This window comes from Capricornis sumatraensis, chromosome 6 (assembly GCF_032405125.1).
Source record: "Capricornis sumatraensis isolate serow.1 chromosome 6, serow.2, whole genome shotgun sequence".
Taxonomy (NCBI): domain Eukaryota; kingdom Metazoa; phylum Chordata; class Mammalia; order Artiodactyla; family Bovidae; genus Capricornis; species Capricornis sumatraensis.
Genome location: NC_091074.1, coordinates 86,103,213 through 86,123,551, shown reverse-complemented (window position 1 = coordinate 86,123,551; position 20,339 = coordinate 86,103,213). Strand labels below are relative to the sequence as shown.

The 20,339-nt window shown below is 34.0% G+C and overlaps 1 protein-coding gene and 1 non-coding gene across 3 annotated transcripts in view; both read left to right on the top strand.

Moving 5' to 3' along the window:
* Window positions 1-10,066, top strand: part of GKAP1 (G kinase anchoring protein 1) — a 79,653-nt gene extending 69,587 nt beyond the window's left edge. For both annotated transcript variants that reach the window (XM_068974243.1, XM_068974241.1), the window contains 5 exons: window positions 84-185; window positions 3,899-3,962; window positions 6,872-6,942; window positions 7,447-7,524; window positions 9,839-10,066. In XM_068974243.1, the coding sequence (XP_068830344.1) occupies window positions 84-185; window positions 3,899-3,962; window positions 6,872-6,942; window positions 7,447-7,524; window positions 9,839-9,886 (363 nt within the window). In that variant the 3' untranslated portion in view covers window positions 9,887-10,066. The remainder of the gene's footprint in view (window positions 1-83; window positions 186-3,898; window positions 3,963-6,871; window positions 6,943-7,446; window positions 7,525-9,838) is intronic.
* On the top strand, window positions 6,206-6,277 carry TRNAC-GCA (transfer RNA cysteine (anticodon GCA)). Its single transcript has one exon. It is a non-coding gene; the product is annotated as a tRNA-Cys (tRNA).
* Window positions 10,067-20,339: the final 10,273 nt, after the last annotated feature.

Here is a 20,339-nt window from a genome sequence, read left to right as displayed (position 1 = left end):
CCTGTTAAACCTTTCGTAAAGGATATTGTAAATCAGACTTGACAAAACTGTCTTAGTTCTCAAATGTTGTTTTCCCTGTTTAGGAAGTAGTTCTAAAAGATGGAAGAATTGAAAGATTAAAGTTGGAACTTGAAAGAAAAGATGCTGAAATCCAGAAGCTGAAAAATGTGATTGCTCAGTGGGAGGTTTGTATATATTTAGTGTTGTAAACTAAAAAATTCTACAAATTTGTACATTTTCTGTTTTTATTATATGCAAATATGTTTAATATTTGATAGAAATACTATCTGCTATTTAGGTTTTTAGCTCATTGATTATATATAATCTGAATGATAATGTATTTTTATCATAGTAAAATAGGTATAACATTAAAATTGCCATTTTGACCATTTTTAAGCATATAATTCAGTGGCACTAATTGTTGTATAACCATCACCACTATCTGTTTCCAGAACATTTTCATCATCCCAAACAGAAACTCTGTACCCATTGAACTCCCTATTTTTCCTTGTACTGCAGTCCTTGACCTCTAATCTCTGTGAATTTGCCTGCTCTAGGTACTTCATATAAATGGAATCATATGATATTTGTCCTTTTGTGGTCTGTCTTACTTCACTTGCCATACTGTTTTCAACATGTATATCCATGTTGTACTATATATCAGAACTTCATTCATTTTTCTGGCTGAATAATACTTCACTGTGTGTTTATACCACTGTTTTTTATTCATCTGTTGGTGGACACTCATATTGTTTCCACCTTTTGGCTATTGTGAATAATATAGCCATGAACATTGATGTTAAGTATCTGAGTCCTTGCTTTCCTTTCTTTTGGTATATAGAATTGTTGAATCATATGGTAATTCTGTGTTTAACTTTTAAAAAAATCTTAAATGTTTTTAATTGGATTATAATTGCTTTACAATGTTGTGTTAGTTTCTGCTGTGCAACAGTGTGAATCAGCTATATGTATACATACATACCCTCCCTCTTGAGCATGCCTCCATCCCACCCTTCTTGGTCATCACAGAGCACCACGTTGTGCTCCCTACGCTAAGTAACCGCTTCCCACTAGCTATCTGTTTTACACAAGATAGTGTATATGACGTCAGTGCTACTCTCTCAATTCATGTGGTAATTCTGTTTAACTTTTTAAGGAACCATCAGACTTTTCCGTAGCAGTTGCACCATGTTACTTTTCCCCCAGCAATGCATAAGGTTACAGTTTCTTCATACCCTCACCAACACATGTTATTTATACAGTTTATTTTAACCACAGAACTATTACTCTTCTCCTTTCTCAGGCTTTAAAAAAAAAAATCTCTTATTCATCTCAAGTAGCAGTCTTTTTTTGAACTAATATTTCTTCACTCAGCAATTATTTGTTGAATGCCTGTAATATGCCAGGTGCTTTTCTGGGCCTTGTATGAAGAAAAAAATGTCAGGTTCCAGCTCTGACGGTTCTTACATTTCCCTTCCTCTTGTACTCGTGTCTTTAAGAATCATTCCTGTTAAAAACCCTCCTGAACTTCACCCACTTCTCCCTTTTCTTGTCATTTATATTTTATTTTGCTTTTGTTGAGCACTTACCATGAGTTAGACACAGTGAATGCAAAGGTGAATTAGTAAGAAGCTCATAGTCTAATGGAGATGATAAATCATGTAAATAATTGCAGTACAATGCAGAATTTGTGACAGATTTGACAGAGTGTTCTAGAAACAGGAATGAATTTGTTGCTGCTATTGAAAATTGCTAAGGATTTCACCCAAAAAAGAGAGAGTTTTCCCACATTGAACAGTGCATAAAAAGGAAAGAGAATGGGAGGAAATGCATTGTTGCTGACATTTAGAGAAATGGGAAGTTGTAGGAGACATTAGAGATGTTAGTTGAGGTGGGAATATGAAGGTATTTGCATTTGAGACAAGGAGAGGGCAGTAAAGGTTTTAGAAGGAAAGTGACCTGAGAGTTGTTTTGTGGAAGGCAATGCACATAGCTGAGGCCTGGAATAAACACAAATCTGGTAACATCATTAATAGGTATTGAGTGTTGAGAGGAAGAACACATTTTTAACTGGTTTGGGAAATGGGATTGTGTTTAGACATGTTGAGTTTGAAATGGCTGTGGATGTGGGCATAGATGTTCAAGATGTTGAACATCTGTGTTGGACACTGTGGAGTCACAACATATGTGTATTTACTTTGTGTTCTCTTTTTCGTGAAGTTAAAAGTACTAATGAGGACACTATATTCCATATGTTCTTTGTTATAAATTGCATAGTACTAGGGTTTTGTACTTTTAGGTTTTCACAGATATTAATACATTTCCTGTTCAGGATTATATTTGTAAAACTATGTTATTTTTATGAGCAGTATAAAGAGTTTTCATGGATTATTTTGATCATTTACAATCTTTCCTTTATGAACTGGCTTTAGACCTTGAAGAGTAACTAAAGATATGCCTCCCTATATACACTGATCTGAACCATGGACAAAGGCTTGAGCTGAAGAAACAGTTTGATAAGATATTAACATTGATTGAAGCCCTGAGAGGGAGAATTTCATAATGGATACAGTTCTATATTCCCAGTAGATATATTTCTATATTCATAATGAGTATAGTTGTAATTGACTGTATATGTTTTCCCCTTCATATTTTTGTGTCTCCAGTGGACTTATCTCCCTCCTTCATTTCCTAGCTTCTCAAAAGTCCAAAAGTCCTGCTACCTTTTATGTTCACTATGCTTGCTTCTTCCATTCAGTGTACTGTCTGCAGTATCGCTGAATAACATTATTACTTTATCCTCACCAATTTACTGGACATAATATTTAGTAAAAGTCATGTGCTGGACTTAATTTAAAATACATCAAATTTGTTTTATAAGGAAGATTTTTGAATCTGGTAACTTCTGTACATATCTGTGTACATGTTGAGAGAAGAAATGACAAGTTTCTTATATTAATCGATTTTGTTTGACCTCTATTTCTATAATTATTAAATATATTGTTTTCTCTAATGTATTAATTTATTAAATATTTATAAATAGTTCAGTTTGTGCTGTATATTGAATAAAGGTACTATAGGGGGAAAATTCTCTGGAATCTTGATGTTAATGTGGGAATACAATTCCTAAATTGTTTATAATGTATAACTGTGTCATTTGTGTAGTTTGAAAAGAAATTAAGCCATTTTTTAAAAGTTGAAAATAACTGAAAGATATTTCAGTAGATCACTCATTTCAGCCCAAAATTATTTTAACAGTATTTAGTTAATGAAATAACAAAAGATTAGTAAAGCCTTAACTGATCAAATATAGAACTGTACTGTATAGTAACCACTACATGTGGTATAAAATTAATATGCTACATGAATTTTAAATAAAAATAAAATTTTTAATTTGTATAAGTAAAGGTTAAATAAATTAAAAATTTAATAAAACTAAAAACAATTAAAAGTCATTTCAGTAACACTGGCTACGTTTCTAGTGGTTAGTAGTCACATATTGAACAGTGGCAGTTATAGAAAAGAACAGAGAATTCTAGTATAGTACTGCATAGAACTGTGCATCATTTTTCTTTTTGTTTTCATGTAATTACTTTGAATTGTATAAGGATTTTATTCAAGGAAGAAAAATGACTCTTCAGAAAAATTTAGTTTTATTCTCTTTTCTCCACTTTTATCTTACTCTGTTTATTCAGTCACCTATAATATTGATATATATATTATTATACTGGGGATTTAAATAATATTTCTGAATACGTTTTCCTTCATCTTGGTTCTTTCAGAAGTAATTTATGTCTTTGAGCAAGTCTAGAATTCATAGCTCCATAAATTGGTAATAAGGCATTTATCACATCATATACTTTTTAAAAAATTAAATCTTTATTTATTTGATTATTAGGCAAAGTATAAAGAAGTAAAGGCAAGAAATGCACAGTTATTGAAAATGCTTCAGGAAGGTGAAAGTAAGTGATTTCTGTTTTTAGAATTAATCTTAAAAATATTTGAAGATAACTTTCCAAGATGTATGATTTATTAACTCAACAAAATAAAAAGGTTTCCCAAAGTGGTACAAACTGGATAATTTTATGATTACAAGTCTCTCTTACAGCACTTTAGTATTATACAAGTTTACAACTACTGAGGTAAGAAACTCTTGAAATTTCAGTTCTTATAAATTATTGGACTACATTTAGAGGGAAAACAGGAATAACATTTTCTTAAGATTCTATTTATTAATAGAGGAGAAGGCCTATCATTTCAGCTTTTCCTTCTCCCCTGTCTCCCTGCCCCCACTCTTCACACTTTAGTGGCCACTCTAAACTTTTGCCTATAGATCACCAGTAGGAAGCCAAGGAACTCAATCAAAAATGACTAGAGATAATAACATTAATAAAGTTGATGTTATATGAAACTCCCCAAATCAGCTGCATTTCTGAATATGTATACCAAATAGCATTGATCTTGAAAGCTCTGTGAAAAATTTACATTAAGAATAAGTGTGTATTAAATTTGTAAAAGAAAATGATGAACCATATAAGACATAAAGACATGAATAGATGAGAAAATGTTTTATATAGATGAAATTAAGTATAACAATTTCCCTTGTTTACAAATGTTAATGAAATCCCAAATATAGCTCCTGTGAGTACTGTATAACACTTAAGAAATTAAGAATTTATGAAGCACACCTTAAAAGATAAGTAAACAAGATACCTAAAATTGTTTCAGATATGAAGATATTGGGAGTGGAATTGTCCAACCAAATTTAAACTGTATTAAATAGCAGTTATTAAAACAATATGAGTAAAAACCAGAAATCCTGTCCAATTGAATAGAATAGATAGTCTTAAAGTAGAGTCAAATGTTTTTTATAATTTTACTGTTTTTATAATGTAACTTAACTGTTACACAGCTTAACTATGATAAAATAGAAGTTAAATAATAATGGGAAATGACATTATTTGAACAGTTAGATATCAACATCCTGAGATGAATTTAGATTTATGCAAATCACTGAGCTCCATGTGGATCATTTAATGAATAATGTTATGAAAAAAAAATAATGTTTACAAAATACATTTATAATTGAAATTAAGGATATCATTGAATACTGGATGTGTGATTTTTAAATATGTAAAAATAAAGTAGTATTCCTTAGGGAAACAGTTGTAAAAAGTGACAAAGTTAACTGATAAAAACTTACTCTCAAAAATAGACTAAAATGGCTACCATAAGTAATATCGGTGTCCATACTCCATACTATAAGTTGTCCAAGTAGAATAATTTTATATAGAACTATTACATGAAAAATACAGTACGTTAGAGTACAGATATTAGCATTTATAATATAAATGTAAATATAGTCAGTTCTATTATAATACAATATGTGTTCCTAAAAATCACTAACCTTTACAAAATCATACAAAGACCACAAAATTTGTAGAGAAAATGGAATTAGCATACAACATTTAAAGGTTTCATCGATGATACATGAAAAAAATTGGGAACTTAATTAAAAAGGTAACAGTTTTATTCATGTTAAAATGGTTAAACCCATAAATATTATAATAAATATGGCACTTTACTTTGAAGACAACCTAAAGTTTGCTGTAGAAGTTGGTTTCAGAAGGGTTGCAGCTTGTGTTTGTTACTATTAAGTGATGGAATGATGGAAAGTAGTGTGGTTCTTGACATAGTGAACTGAAATAGCTGATAATTAATTTCAGGTGTGTGCATGGCTGCAGTTTTCTGTGTTCATGAAATTGTGCTTAAAACAAGTATACAGGTCATGTTATGTTCAAATTGTTCTCTGTATCAGTCTCTTTGAAACACAAAAAGGCATTACAGAAAAACTGTAGTTAAAATATGACATAATTGTTAAAAATCACTTATTTCTCAATGAGTGTGCTTAATTCTGAGGATGAAGGAGTAGAAAGTATAATTTGTAAAAGTTCCCAGTTTGAGTCTTGAGAGACGGTGATTTGTTTCTTGATACAGCATCTCACCTTAGTGCATATCAAACTGGGAAAAATTTGAATGACAGTGTTACATTGGAAGAGCTGTGGTGATAGAGATTTCTTGCTTTTTTAAAGAGGGAAAAACCTTTAGACAAGTGAATAGTTCTGAAACTAAAGATGTTACATGATTAACTGTGCTCATATGAGCTGCATTTATTTGATAGTGCTTTCATGGTATGAATTGGGCTTCCTGGGTGGCTCAGAGGTTAAAGCGTCTGCCTGCAATGCGGGAGACCCAGGTTCAATCCCTGGGTTAGGAAGATCCCCTGGAGAAGGAAATGGCAACCCACTCCAGTATTCTTGCCTGGAGAATCCCGTGGATGGAGGAGCCTGGTAGGCTACAGTCCACGGGGTTGCAAAGAGTCGGACACAACTGAGCGACTTCACTCACTTCACTTTAATGGTATGAAAAATCAGATGAAGATAATTTTTGTGGGCCTTAGAGTATGCACAATTGACAATTTTAACAACAACAAAAAAAACAGTACGTTTTTCAAATCTTTGACTAGTCTAGGTATTTAAAGTTTTTTTCCCTATGTGAAATGTTTTATTTACTCTGTCCTTATCCTTTTTAGTATAGATGGAAAAAATTAATCTTTTATCATAGCTGTACAATTAATATTTTACCACCACAGAAAATGTAAATTTTCCAATGAAAACTGCTGTGGTGATGATAATGATCGGAATTTACCGGTGGAAATAAAGAGGTATATATAGGTTCAGGAATACAGTCATTAAGTATGAGGACAATTTAATCTTTGCCTGACTGCACTGCTGTCTTGGTTCACCAAAAGTATTATTAAAGTATCTGAGTGATTGAAAAGATTATACTGCTGTTTTTCCTTTTTTGTCAGTGAAAGATAAAGCAGAAATACTTCTTCAAGTTGATGAATCACAAAGTATCAAGAATGAGCTAACAATACAGGTAAGGAAAACTATTTATTCTTTTGTCCTGAATTAGGAAACTTGACTAAACAAAAAGACAGCCCTTCAGTACTGCAAAAAAATGTTTTAAACTATACTTCATTATCACTGTGCCGTGCTGTAGCAAATGAATGAAGATTCTGTTTACTGTGCTAAGAGAGGTATATATGTCCTAAAGAATAGGGGAAGATAAGGTTCTATTTTAGTTGATGTGGACTACGAATATAGAGACAGAAAGGGCAGATAGAATTTACCATGTTCATGTACTTGATTTTCTCCCCTTCTCAGCCTTATCCTGTGGTCTTGTCTTAGAACAGTGAACTTGTCCTGCCTATCTTTATAATATACAACTGAGCAAAATGCCTAATTGAAATTTTATGTGGGGAGAGAGGTTCTCTTCTGATGCTCTTTTATCTAGTAGTCAAAAATCATCATTGCTAATAAGTGTTAAGAAATACAGAGTATTGATCAAAAAAGTCTCTTTTAATTGAATATTTGGTTATAGGTAACTTCACTTCATGCTGCATTAGAACAAGAAAGATCTAAAGTGAAAGTGTTACAAGCAGAATTAGCCAAATATCAGGTATGCTTTTATAAGTGTTTTCATCACAAATAATACATTTAGAATAGATACATACATGTGAGGATAAATGTACTGTTTTATTTTTAGGCTACAGTTTACTCACCAAATTTGTTATTGGTTATATAGTTTACATATTAGAAAATGTTAATTCTAGATATTGGTATATACAGCAATAACTAAAGTAATTCAATGGTCTTTGGTGCTACATAGATGATGTGGTGTATGTGCCAGTGCATCCTATTGAGGGAAGGTATATAATAATGTTCATCCCATTACATTGTAAGTTTGATCATGTGGGTACAGCAATATCTTTTAGATATCTTATGATAAAGATATCTTCCCCCTTTGTAATCAATAAATAATATGTGATATTATAGTTTGAGATTGTGTGAATATTCTTTTCTTTTTACTCAATGGTTTTAGCATTCATTGATATTCGTAGCAGTTATTATTTTGGTAGTTACAAAAGAGTGATTTTTCTGATTCTGTCATTTCTTCTGCATTTACAAGCTGGCATTGAGTATTTTTTTCTGGATGAAGCCATAAATAATGTCATGGCTTTCTTTCAGTATATGTGTACATGTGTGAATCAATACAAACACATATATTTGTGTATACATATGTATGTGTGTCTATGTCATGATATAAAATGAGTTAATTAGTGTGGAGTCATAGTCAAAAAAGTTTGAAAGCCACTCCTGGTGGACTAGAGAACATAAAAGTTGGTTAGCTCCAGCTTTTGACATCTCATCAGTCCAGGAAGGAAGATTCCCTTTGTCTGGGAAGCTCTGAAAAGGATTGTTGAATTATTATTATTTTTTTAAAAACTCTTGTTTAGAAGCGAAGTAAGAGTTTTAAGCTGTATAACATTGGTAAATATGTATAGTGAGTATCTACCTTGTAGAAAGTTTTTTAGTAACTTTATTTTTTATTTCCCTGCTGTCAGGAAATAAATCTTGTTTTTAATACCTGTCATTATACATCTCAAGTTTTATATAACCTCTTCAGATTTTTTTCCTCTGGATAAATCTTTTCAAAACTTTTATTTGTTCAGGAGTGAATAATAGCATTCTTTATTTGATTTTTTTTTAAAGAAAGTTGGTATAGATATGTTTTTGAACTCTGAGAGGGAAGTTATAGGCAGAAAAAGGATGGAACAAAGAGAAGCTGCCAACATTATTAAATGAGTCTGGGTTCCTTGTGCCCCTCATATAACCATCACTCTGAGAAATGTGCTTTCACAGGCAAGTCATTCCCAAATTTGGCTGATCATCAGAATCTCTTGGGAACTTTTTGAATTACAGATTGTTCAGCCCACTCCTAATTATCATAAGTAAATAGGTTGGGACAAAGTCTGGGCATCAGAATTTAAAAAATATTACTACTTAGGTGATTCTAGTGATTTTAGTTTAGGTACCTTTGCCATAGTTTATAAAAATGAAAAATTATTAAATTATTATAAATACCTTTTACCATTAGTGTTAGTCACTCAGTCATGTCTGATTCTTTGTGAGCCCATGGACTGTAGCCTGCCATACTCCTCTGTCCATGGAATTCTCCAGGCAAGAATACTAGAGTGGGTAGCCATTCCCTTCTCTAGGGGGTCTTCCCAACCCAGGGATCAAACCCAGATCTCCCACATTCAGGCTGATTCTTTACCAACTGAGCCACCAGGGACGCCCCCATCAAACCATTATTTATGGTTAAAATGGAGGGTAGAATAGTTATGGATGATTAAATTTTCATTTTTGTACTTTTGTGCTTTTCATATTTTTAAAATAAGTATTTGCTTTTTGAATCAGAGTAAGGCAGAAAATGTTTCATTAAAAGTAATTAATGAAAAATTACTTTCTGTCTTTTAAGCTAGAACAAAATCAGATTTCTAATGCTGTCTTATATGAACAGAACTATACAACACTTGAATTGGAAATTGAATTACCCAAAGGGATAAGGATGCAATTCCCCAAATTTGCTGATCATATGGAGCAAGTTGTTTATTTTAGCATTGATCAAAATTTTTACTTTTTAAAAAGATCTGGGACAGTGCAGATGAACTCTAAAAAATAAAACACTGGTAATCATAGTAAATCCAGACTAATTCAAATAGATAGCTGTTTTCTACAACCTACTTTAACCATTGATAAAAGCCATGTAAAAATAATTTAGTTGAATATTAATTCAGATTTGCAACAGACTCAAAAAGAAGTTCCTTCCTTTTCATACTCAAAAATGCCTTTGATCTCACTTATTCTTAAAAGGAAAATTCCCTCCAAAATGTTACTTTCTAAATAATTTACCCTATTTCTTTTTGCAGGGTGGCAGAAAAGGGAAAAGAAACTCTGAATCCGACCAGTGTAGGTGATTCCATTAGCCTTTGAGGTCAACACAAAAGGAAAACTTTCAGGGTTTTGCAAAAATGTATATATTTAATGCTGTGCAACTGCTGAACTATGCAGTTTTTGTCAAAGAAATTTAAAATGATTAGCTCACTAACAGTCTATAATTTTATGTCCTTTTGGCTTAAAGTGAAAAGAATAAAAACAGAATTCCAGGAGAACTCACTGATTATTGTATACTATTCATACTTCTTATCACTTTAGTTTTTCATCAGTCAATAAAATTAACTTTTCCATTAATATGTTTGGTTTTTTAAATTTCAGAAACAATGTGAAAGTATGGTTTTTGTTCATAGCACAATCAGTTACTTGGATTTCAGCTCACTGAATATTTACTTAGCACTTTGTCCATCCTGAACCTTATAGGACATACAGTATATTGCCAAATGACCTATGTTCAGGCAAAACAGAAGATGGGGGTAGGAATGATTACCAAAAATAATTACCATACATATTAGAGTGTGATTTCACATTGTTTGGAAATTGAGAAAACTTGCATGAGATGGTTTTTGGAGGGTGGATACCTTTTCTGTAAATTTTTTGAGAAGCATCCCAGGCAGAAGCAGCAAAATCTGGGCAGAAATATTAGTAAAGAATAGTCTGACTTGACCAAAATGTGACACACTGAGAATAGGAAGGGTGTTGACTAGGGGGGAGTGAAGATAGACTTTTCATTGGTATAATCAATTAGTAGTTTATGGGATTGAATTTTTTTTAGTGTAGTCAGTGAAATACAAATATGATTCATTAAAATACAGAGATTTTTTGTTTTATAACAAAGATAAACATGTAAATACTGGTACTGGCCTCCAAAACCAACATTGTAAGAAAGACTCCCTTCATGACAGTCTTCAGGAAAAATACTTTATGTCATCATTACTTATATGTCTGGCTTCTTCCATCAGGTTACATGAACCTTGCAAAGAACTGTGACTTACTATTCTCAATGTTTAGTTTTCTATGTGGCACAAAGTAGATGTTAAATAATTATTTGTTTAATTGATAAAGTAGTAAAGATTTTAAAGATAATTTCCCTCTAATTTACCTTTGATTAAGAGTAGGTACCATCAGAACCTAATTAATTAATTATATTTGGTAATCCATGATACCATACTTTTCTACCCAGTGATGAACAAAATCAGATTTCTCATGTTGACTTGTATAAACAAGCTATTCAATAGAACTTGAATAGTTTCGATTATAATTGAATTACCAGCACCCATCATATTATCATCTGCTTTTGATTATTTACCTGTACACTATCCGTTTGGTACATTATCTAACATCTAGCACAGTGCCTGGCACATATTTCAATAAATATGCCGTTTTCTACTAGTGGGAATATCAGGCTTCACCGGTGGCTCAACAGTAAAGAATCCGCCTGCAACACAAGAGATATGGGTTCAGTCCCTGGGTTAGGAAGATGCCCTGGAGAAAGAAATGGCAACCCACTCCAGTATTCTTACCTGGAAGATTCCATGGTCAGAGGAACCTGGCTACCATCCATGGATTTGCAAAGAGTCGGACATGACTTGGTGACTAAATGATGACAACTAGTATGTATATAGTTTAAAATCACCTAGGCACATAGAAAATTGCATTGATTATTCCTTTTGCCTTGAATATTTTCAGGAGTACTGCATTCATGACTTTGTTTTTCCCTCTGAATTTTTTTTCCTTGATTTGTGTATCCACTCTTGTGGATAATCTATTACTTCCAGGCCAGTGTCTCAACAGAGAAAGCTTTATCTAGTAAGAGATAGAAAAGACAGTCAGTGATCGGTTAATGAATTCTGTTTGATTTCTCAGGCATTCTGTGTTATTAAATACCATTCCTAAGATTCTTTTCCGTTTCCTGAATGTTCAGTGAAATTATTGATAGCTTATTATGTACTAGGCACTGTGCCAAGTACTAGAGATGTAAATATGTCCACAATGAATTGGAAGAAAATAGAAATACAGAGAAATATTCATAAAACATTCCAGTAAATAATGATATATTCAAATTGCTATTGGGGTACAGAAGAAAATACATGTTGTTATTTTAAATATTTTAGATACCTTCTATGGGATTTTTTACATTTTCTATAGTATGTTAGTAATAGCCAACAGTCATGAACTACAGCTGTGTTTAGTCCCTATATAGCTGTATGGCCTTGGCTCATACTAAATATGCATGGAATTGCAGCATGAAATTTGGTATCAAATGAGAACAGCTAGTGAAAGTATTGGGTAAAAAACTGTGTACGATGTCATTTTTACCTTCAAATTATTTTCCGTGTAATTGAATAAAAGCATAGCACATAAGTAACTAAAATTCAAGATAGAATACAGTAGATTCCATAACAATTATATGGAAGTAAGAGAGTATATTTGTTCAGTGTATTTTTTATTCTTATTAAAACAATAATGTTTTAATTGGTTAATAGGTAGCTTTCCCAAAGAGTTTTAAAGGGCAGAGGTTGTTTGATGAGAAAGGAAAATTTAAAAAGTCGGGTAAAGGAAAAGCAATGTATGTGTTCAGGGAATAGAAAGATAGCAAGGCATGTGTTGAGAAAATTGAGTGTCTTCATTTTCCCTGGAGCATAGGAAAGTAATGAGATAGCCAGAAAGGTTATTTGGGGATAGCTACCCTTCATCTGAAATTTTAGATTAAGAAATCTATGCATAATTTGGTAGGCATGTGGAAACCATTAAAAGTTTATATACAGAGAAGTAATGTAATCAAAGTTGTCCTTTAAGAAGATTGAAAAGGCAGTGATGTAATAGGAATTATTGAAGAATAAATTTGGAAATAGCAAGGAAGTTTTTGCAATAGTAGAAACAGGAGGTAAAGAGGTGGCAGTGAGATTCAGAAAATGAGATGAAAAAACATTCTGAGGGTGGAATCAAACAAACTGGGGTAGAGGAAAAGAACAAGGGCATCAGAGATGAAAACAAGATCTCAAGCCTAAATGAGAGTAAGTGTGAGAGTGCCGTTAGTAGGGTGCAGTGATGGAGGAATTGACTTTTGATTTTTTAAGCTGGGTTTGCCTACAGAGTATCTAAAAGTAAGAGTCCAAGAAGTTGGAAATACAGATCTGGTCCTTTGAAGGAAGGCTGGAGTTACAGATTTGGGATCCATCTACAATTAAGTTGTATAAATAGTTGATATACCCAAAGGAGAAAGGTTTTGAAGAGAAATATTGCTGAGAGCAGACTGGAAATGGTAGGAAACAGGTGAGAAAGGTGGGAGATGTGGTAATGAATGTTGCATAGAGGTCTCAAGTTATGTCTGAGAATAACTATTCAATTTAACAACTAAGGAATATGACCTTCAGAATAGCTTTTTCAATGGCACAGAGCAAGGCATTGAGGAAAAATCTCTTAACACTTTTTTGGCAGTTACAAGACAGGGGCTCCAAGGTGCTTCAAGGGACTACAGAATTGAGTGAGGGTTGGTCAGTTTAAATTTAAGACTTTTGTGACAATATGTTCATGAACCAAAATGAGCCAGTTAAGAAAAGAAGGAGACTAGGGGAATGGTTGGAGAAGGCAATGGCAACCCAGTCCAGTACTCTTGCCTGGAAAATCCCATGGGTGGAGGAGACTGGTAGGCTGCAGTCCATGGGGTTGTGAAGAGTCGGACTTGACTGAGCGACTTCACTTTCACTTTTCACTTTCATGCATTGGAGAAGGAAATGGCAACCCACTCCAGTGTTCTTGCCTGGAGAATCTCAGGGATGGCGGAGCCTGGTGGGCTGCTGTCTGTGGGGTCTCACAGAGTCATACACAACTGAAGTGACTCAGCAGCAGCAACAGCAGCAGCAGCAGAGGAATGGTGGGCTTGCTTCAGAGCTCATCAATTAAGTATTTATTTTGTTGTTGTTGTTTAGTCACTAAGTCTTGTCTGACTCTTTTGCATCCCCATACCCTGTAAGCTGCCAGGCTCCTCTATCTATGAGATTTCCCAGGAAAGAATACTGGAGTGGGTTGCCATCTTCTTCTCCAGGGGATCTTCCTAACCCAAGGATACAACCCATGTCTCCTGCACTACAGGTGGATTCTTTACCGCTGAGCCACCAGAGAAGCCCTAAAATCACCTGGGAGATTTATAAAAGAAAAAGTACCAACACGTGTGCCTCATCCAATACTAATTCATCAGAATCGGTGAAAAGTGGGGCCCAGAAATAAATATTTCTTACACTTCCAAGTGGATTAATTGGATGCTAATTGTGTAGCATCCAACTTGGATACCAACTACCACTTGAACAGAGAAACTCAATACATACGTCAAACAAATGCATTTTGGTTGTTTTGAATGGGACATTTTATAAGGTACACGGCAGTTTGTCTTAAGACTTAACATTCTGCCAAAATTTTTTCAGAATTTCTATCAGTTATGGAGATCATTAAATTTATCACAAGTGATAGTGTATGGAGATCATTAAATTTATCGCAAGTGATAGTGTATGCTTCTGTACTATTTTACAGTAAATGTATTATTTTTATAACTTTTATTTTTTTTATTTTATTTTTTAACGTTTTTGGTTCACTTGCTTTATTTTTTTTTCTTTTTTAATTTTTTTTTTAATTTTAAAATCTTTAATTCTTACATGCGTTCCCAAACATGAACCCCCCTCCCACCTCCCTCCCCATAACATATCAGTGGGTCATCCCCATGCACCAACCCCAAGCATGCTGTATCCTGCATCAGACATAGACTGGCAATTCAATTCTTACATGATAGTATACATGATAGAATGCCATTCTCCAAAATCATCCCACCCTCTCCCTCTCCCTCTGAGTCCAAAAGTCCGTTATACACAGCTGTGTCTTTTTTCCTGTCTTGCATACAGGGTCGTCATTGCCATCTTTCTAAATTCCATATATATGTGTTAGTATACTGTATTGGTGTTTTTCTTTCTGGCTTACTTCACTCTGTATAATCAGCTCCAGTTTCATCCATCTCATCAGAACTGATTCAAATGAATTCTTTTTAACAGCTGAGTAATACTCCATTGTGTATATGTACCACAGCTTTCTTATCCATTCATCTGCTGATGGACATCTAGGTTGTTTCCATGTCCTGGCTATTATAAACAGTGCTGCGATGAACATTGGGGTACATGTGTCTCTTTCAATTCTGGTTTCCTCGGTGTGTATACCCAGCAGTGGGATTGCTGGGTCATAAGGTAGTTCTATTTGCAATTTTTTAAGGAATCTCCACACTGTTCTCCATAGTGGCTGTACTAGTTTGCATTCCCACCAACAGTGTAGGAGGGTTCCCTTTTCTCCACACCCTCTCCAGCATTTATTGCTTGCAGATTTTTGGATCGCAGCCATTCTGACTGGTGTGAAGTGGTACCTCATTGTGGTTTTGATTTGCATTTCTCTGATAATGAGTGATGTTGAGCATCTTTTCATGTGTTTGTTAGCCATCCGTATGTCTTCTTTGGAGAAATGTCTATTTAGTTCTTTGGCCCATTTTTTGATTGGGTCGTTTATTTTTCTGGAATTGAGCTGCAGGAGTTGCTTGTATATTTTTGAGATTAGTTGTTTGTCAGTTGCTTCATTTGCTATTATTTTCTCCCATTCAGAAGGCTGTCTTTTCACCTTGCTTATAGTTTCCTTTGTTGTGCAGAAGCTTTTAATTTTAATTAGATCCTATTTGTTTATTTTTGCTTTTATTTCCAGAATTCTGGGAGGTGGATCATAGAGGATCCTGCTGTGATTTATGTCTGAGAGTGTTTTGCCTATGTTCTCCTCTAGGAGTTTTATAGTTTCTGGTCTTACATTTAGATCTTTAATCCATTTTGAGTTTATTTTTGTGTGTGGTGTTAGAAAGTGATCTAGTTTCATTCTTTTACAAGTGGTTGACCAGTTTTCCCAGCACCACTTGTTAAAGAGATTGTCTTTACTCCATTGTATATTCTTGCCTCCTTTGTCAAAGATAAGCTGTCCATATGTGTGTGGATTTATCTCTGGGCTTTCTATTTTGTTCCATTGATCTATATGTCTGTCTTTGTGCCAGTACCATACTGTCTTGATGACTGTGGCTTTGTAGTAGAGCCTGAAGTCAGGCAAGTTGATTCCTCCAGTTCCATTCTTCTTTCTCAAGATTGCTTTGGCAATTCAAGGTTTTTTGTATTTCCATACAAATCTTGAAATTATTTGTTCTAGTTCTGTGAAAAATATGGCTGGTAGCTTGATAGGGATTGCATTGAATTTGTAAATTGCTTTGGGTAGTATACTCATTTTCACTATATTGAGTCTTCCAATCCATGAACATGGTATATTTCTCCATCTATTAGTGTCCTCTTTGATTTCTTTCATCAGTGTTTTATAGTTTTCTATATATAGGTCTTTAGTTTCTTTGGGTAGATATATTCCTAAGTATTTTATTCTTTTCGTTGCAATGGTGAATGGAATTGTTTCCTTAATTTCTTTTTCTACTTTCTCATTATTAGTGTATAGGAATGCAAGGGATTTCTGTGTGTTGATTTTATATCCTGCAACTTTACTATATTCATTGATGAGCTCTAGTAATTTTCTGGTGGAGTCTTTAGGGTTTTCCATGTAGAGGATCATGTCGTCTGCAAACAGTGAGAGTTTTACTTCTTCTTTTCCAATTTGGATTCCTTTTATTTCTTTTTCTGCTCTGATTGCTGTGGCCAAAACTTCCAGAACTATGTTGAATAGTAGTGGTGAAAGTGGACACCCTTGTCTTGTTCCTGACTTTAGGGGAAATGCTTTCAATTTTTCACCATTGAGGATAATGTTTGCTGTGGGTTTGTCATATATAGCTTTTATTATGTTGAGGTATGTTCCTTCTATTCCTGCTTTCTGGAGAGTTTTTATCATAAATGGATGTTGAATTTTGTCAAAGGCCTTCTCTGCATCTATTGAGATAATCATATGGCTTTTATTTTTCAATTTGTTAATGTGGTGAATTACATTGATTGATTTGCGGATATTGAAGAATCCTTGCATCCCTGGGATAAAGCCCACTTGGTAATGGTGTATGATCTTTTTAATGTGTTGTTGTATTCTGATTGCTAGAATTTTGTTGCGGATTTTTGCATCTATGTTCATCAGTGATATTGGCCTTATTTTTATAACTTTTAATAAAAGATAAAAACATTCAATAATTACATTTTATAAGACAAATTTGCATTGCAGGCAGATTCTTTATCACTAAGCCACTTGGGAAGCTCTAGGTATTTATTTGCCCTTGTGTAATTTGGTTTCCTTATCAACAGTTTGATTCATAGTTTAATTCTAAATTAAGCTGGTTTCTGTTAATGGAGTTATTGCCTTTTCCATATAACAGTTTAAGAATGTTTAAACAGAACTCAAGGGCTTAGAAAAGAAATATAAAATGGTTTTGTAATCAGACATTAGTAAACTTCAATGAAGAAATAATTCCTGAAGCAACAGACAGAAAGTGAATGATCCTCCAAAGTCTGTAAATTACTGAGGGATTGTCTTGGGGTAAATTTTTAATTGAATTTAAAATGTTATTTACTTAAAGTTAACACTCGCTTCTAGTATGGTTGTTATGAAGTAGATACCCATATGTACTACTAGCAACCTTGTACTTAGATTTCTGCCTTTTGGGAAAGTGCTATAGTAATACGTTTCAGGAGCCAGAAAAATGTTTATACCCACTGATGCCCAATATTGGATAATTTATCCTAAGAAAACAGTTTGAGAGAAGAATAAACTTTAAAAGATCTATACAGGTGTAACAGTAAGTATAACAGGGAACCATGGAGTAACCCAGATGTATTTTCAGTGCCTAATATAAATACCCAACTCAAATGATAACACATCAATGGGATTACTGTATAGCCTTTTAGAAAGGTATAACTGTAAAAACATTGAATATCTTGAACAAAGTTTAAGTACAAAGACAAAATAAAAATTTGTACACTCATTATAGCTAGTGTGAAAAAATATATATGTATATGGATAAATTGGAATGTAGTAATTCCCAAATAAAACTTTTGTGTTGGGATGGGGGGATATGGAAAAGTATGGATGGGTTTTCCCCCTAAATTTTATCTAACATACCATTTTTTCATAATTAAAAAAAGGAAAAAATACTGCTGCTTGGATTTGTGTTCAGTAATTTCCTGTTATGGAAGTAGGTTATAGTAACTTGTTTATTTTTTTGACATGTTCAACTGAATTGTGTTAATATACAACATCTCCTGGACATGGAGGTTTTGTTTTTTAATCCAGGACTCTTCACTATAATAGAACTGAACCAGGGAAGGCGGCTTTGTGAATCAAAATAACTGTGAGGCTGCAAGAAAACTTGTAAAATTGTAGTCATTTTAATGATTTTTCCTTGCTTGATGATTTCCTTTTGATGATTTTCCTAGCTTGATGTTTCCCTTGTTATACTTCATTCAAAAAATTTCAGAACTTTAGAAGTTTTATTAGTGACATCTATTCAAAAATTAGTTTTTTGGTATGTGTATTACAAACTAAAATGTGAATTATGTTATTGTATAAATTATGGTATGCTCCCTACTCTGAACTGGTTAAAGAAGATGTAATTTTCTTCTTGATACCTCACTGTACATAATATGTAGTGATTATACCATTTTATATAAAATTAATTTTTATAACTTTATTGAGATACAGTTAGCATACAACTGCACATGATATATGGAATAAGTGAACATAATCTGATTTTAGTACTTTGAAATTTGTTAAGATATGCTTCATGCACCAATGTATCATCTATCTAGTATATGTTATGTGTGGGCTCAAAAAGAATATGTATTATGCAGTTGTTGGGTGCAGTATTCTACAATGTACAGTTAGATTGAGTTTCTTCAAATCTGCTTAATTATTCTCTCTGCTTTTTCCTGTCAGTTATTGAGACACATATGTTCAAATCTGACAGTGATTGTGGATTTGTCTACTTTTTAAAAATGTTTGTCAGTTCTATTTTTGAGGTACATACAAATTTAAAATTGCTTTCTATCCTTGGTGATTTTATTTTTACAAAGTGACTGTCACTAATATGTTTCTTTGCCTTAAAAGTATTTCATCCAATATTATATCCACATTAGTTTTTAAATAGATGTTTTCTAAATAGCACAGTACGCTGTTGTTAAAAATCCCAGTCTGACAAACTTTATTTTGGATTAATTTTCTCATTTTCTTTGAGTGACTGACTTCCTGACCTCTTCCTTTGTTCGCCCTTCAGTGCTTTTAAGAAGTCCATCAACCTTTTAGCTTTTCAAACAGAAAAGTTTGTCTAAATAAGCTGGTTTATCATATCCCTGGAAAAGGAAAAATAAAATTCTATTTTTTCTATTTCCTTAATGGACTTATAATTACCATTTATAGTACAAAAAGTTGATTTCAGATACAGAGTTGACATTTTTTAAAATTTCTTTTTCCAATTTGTTAGTAAATTTTGTTCTTTAAAAAAATTTTTTTTTTAATTGGTGAAAAATTTCTTTCCAGTTTTGTGTTGGTTTCTTCTGTACAGTGGGGCTTCCCCGATTGCTCAGTATCTGCTTGCTAATGCAGGAGTGTGAAGTGTGAAAGTTGCTCAGTTGTGTCTGACTCTTTGCCCACCCCATGGACTCCATAGAATACTCCAGGCCAGAACACTGGAGTGGATAGCCTTTCCCCTCTCCAGGGGATCTTCCCAACCCAGGGACTGAACCAAGGTCTCCCTCATTTGCTTTTGAACTGTGGTGTTGGAGAAAACTCTTTGAGAGTACCTTGGACTGCAAGGAGATCCAGCCAGTCCATCCTAAAGCAGATCAGTCCTGGGTGTTCATTGGAAGGACTGATGTTGAAGCTAAAACTCCAATACTTTGGCCACCTGATGTGAAGAGCTGACTCACTGGAAAAGACCCTGGTGCTGGGAAAGATTGGGGGCAGGAGGAGAAGGGGATGACAGAGGATGAGATGGTTGGATGGCATCACTGACTCAATGGACATGGGTTTGGGTAGACTTCGGCAGTTGGTGATGGACAGGGAGGCCTGGCGTGCTGTGATTCTTGGGGTCACAAAGAGTCAGACACGACTGAGCGACTGAGCTGAACTGAACTCCCCCATTGCAGGCAGATTTTTTACCAGCTGAGCTGCAAGGGAAGCACGAGAATACTGGAGTGGGTAGCCTATTCCTTCTCCAGGGGATCTTTCCAACTCAGGAATCAAACCAGGGTCTCTTGCATTGCGGGCAGATTCCTTACCAGCTGAGCTATTAAGGAAGCGTGGGTTCAATCCCTGGGTGGGGAAGATCCCTGGAGAAGGAAATGGCAACCCACTCCAGTCTTCTTGCCTGGAATATCCCATGGACAGATGGTCCATGTGGTTGCAAGGTATCAGACAGCGCTGAGCATGCACACTGCTCTACAACACTAATCAGTCATAATTATATATATCCCTTCCCTCCTGAGCCGC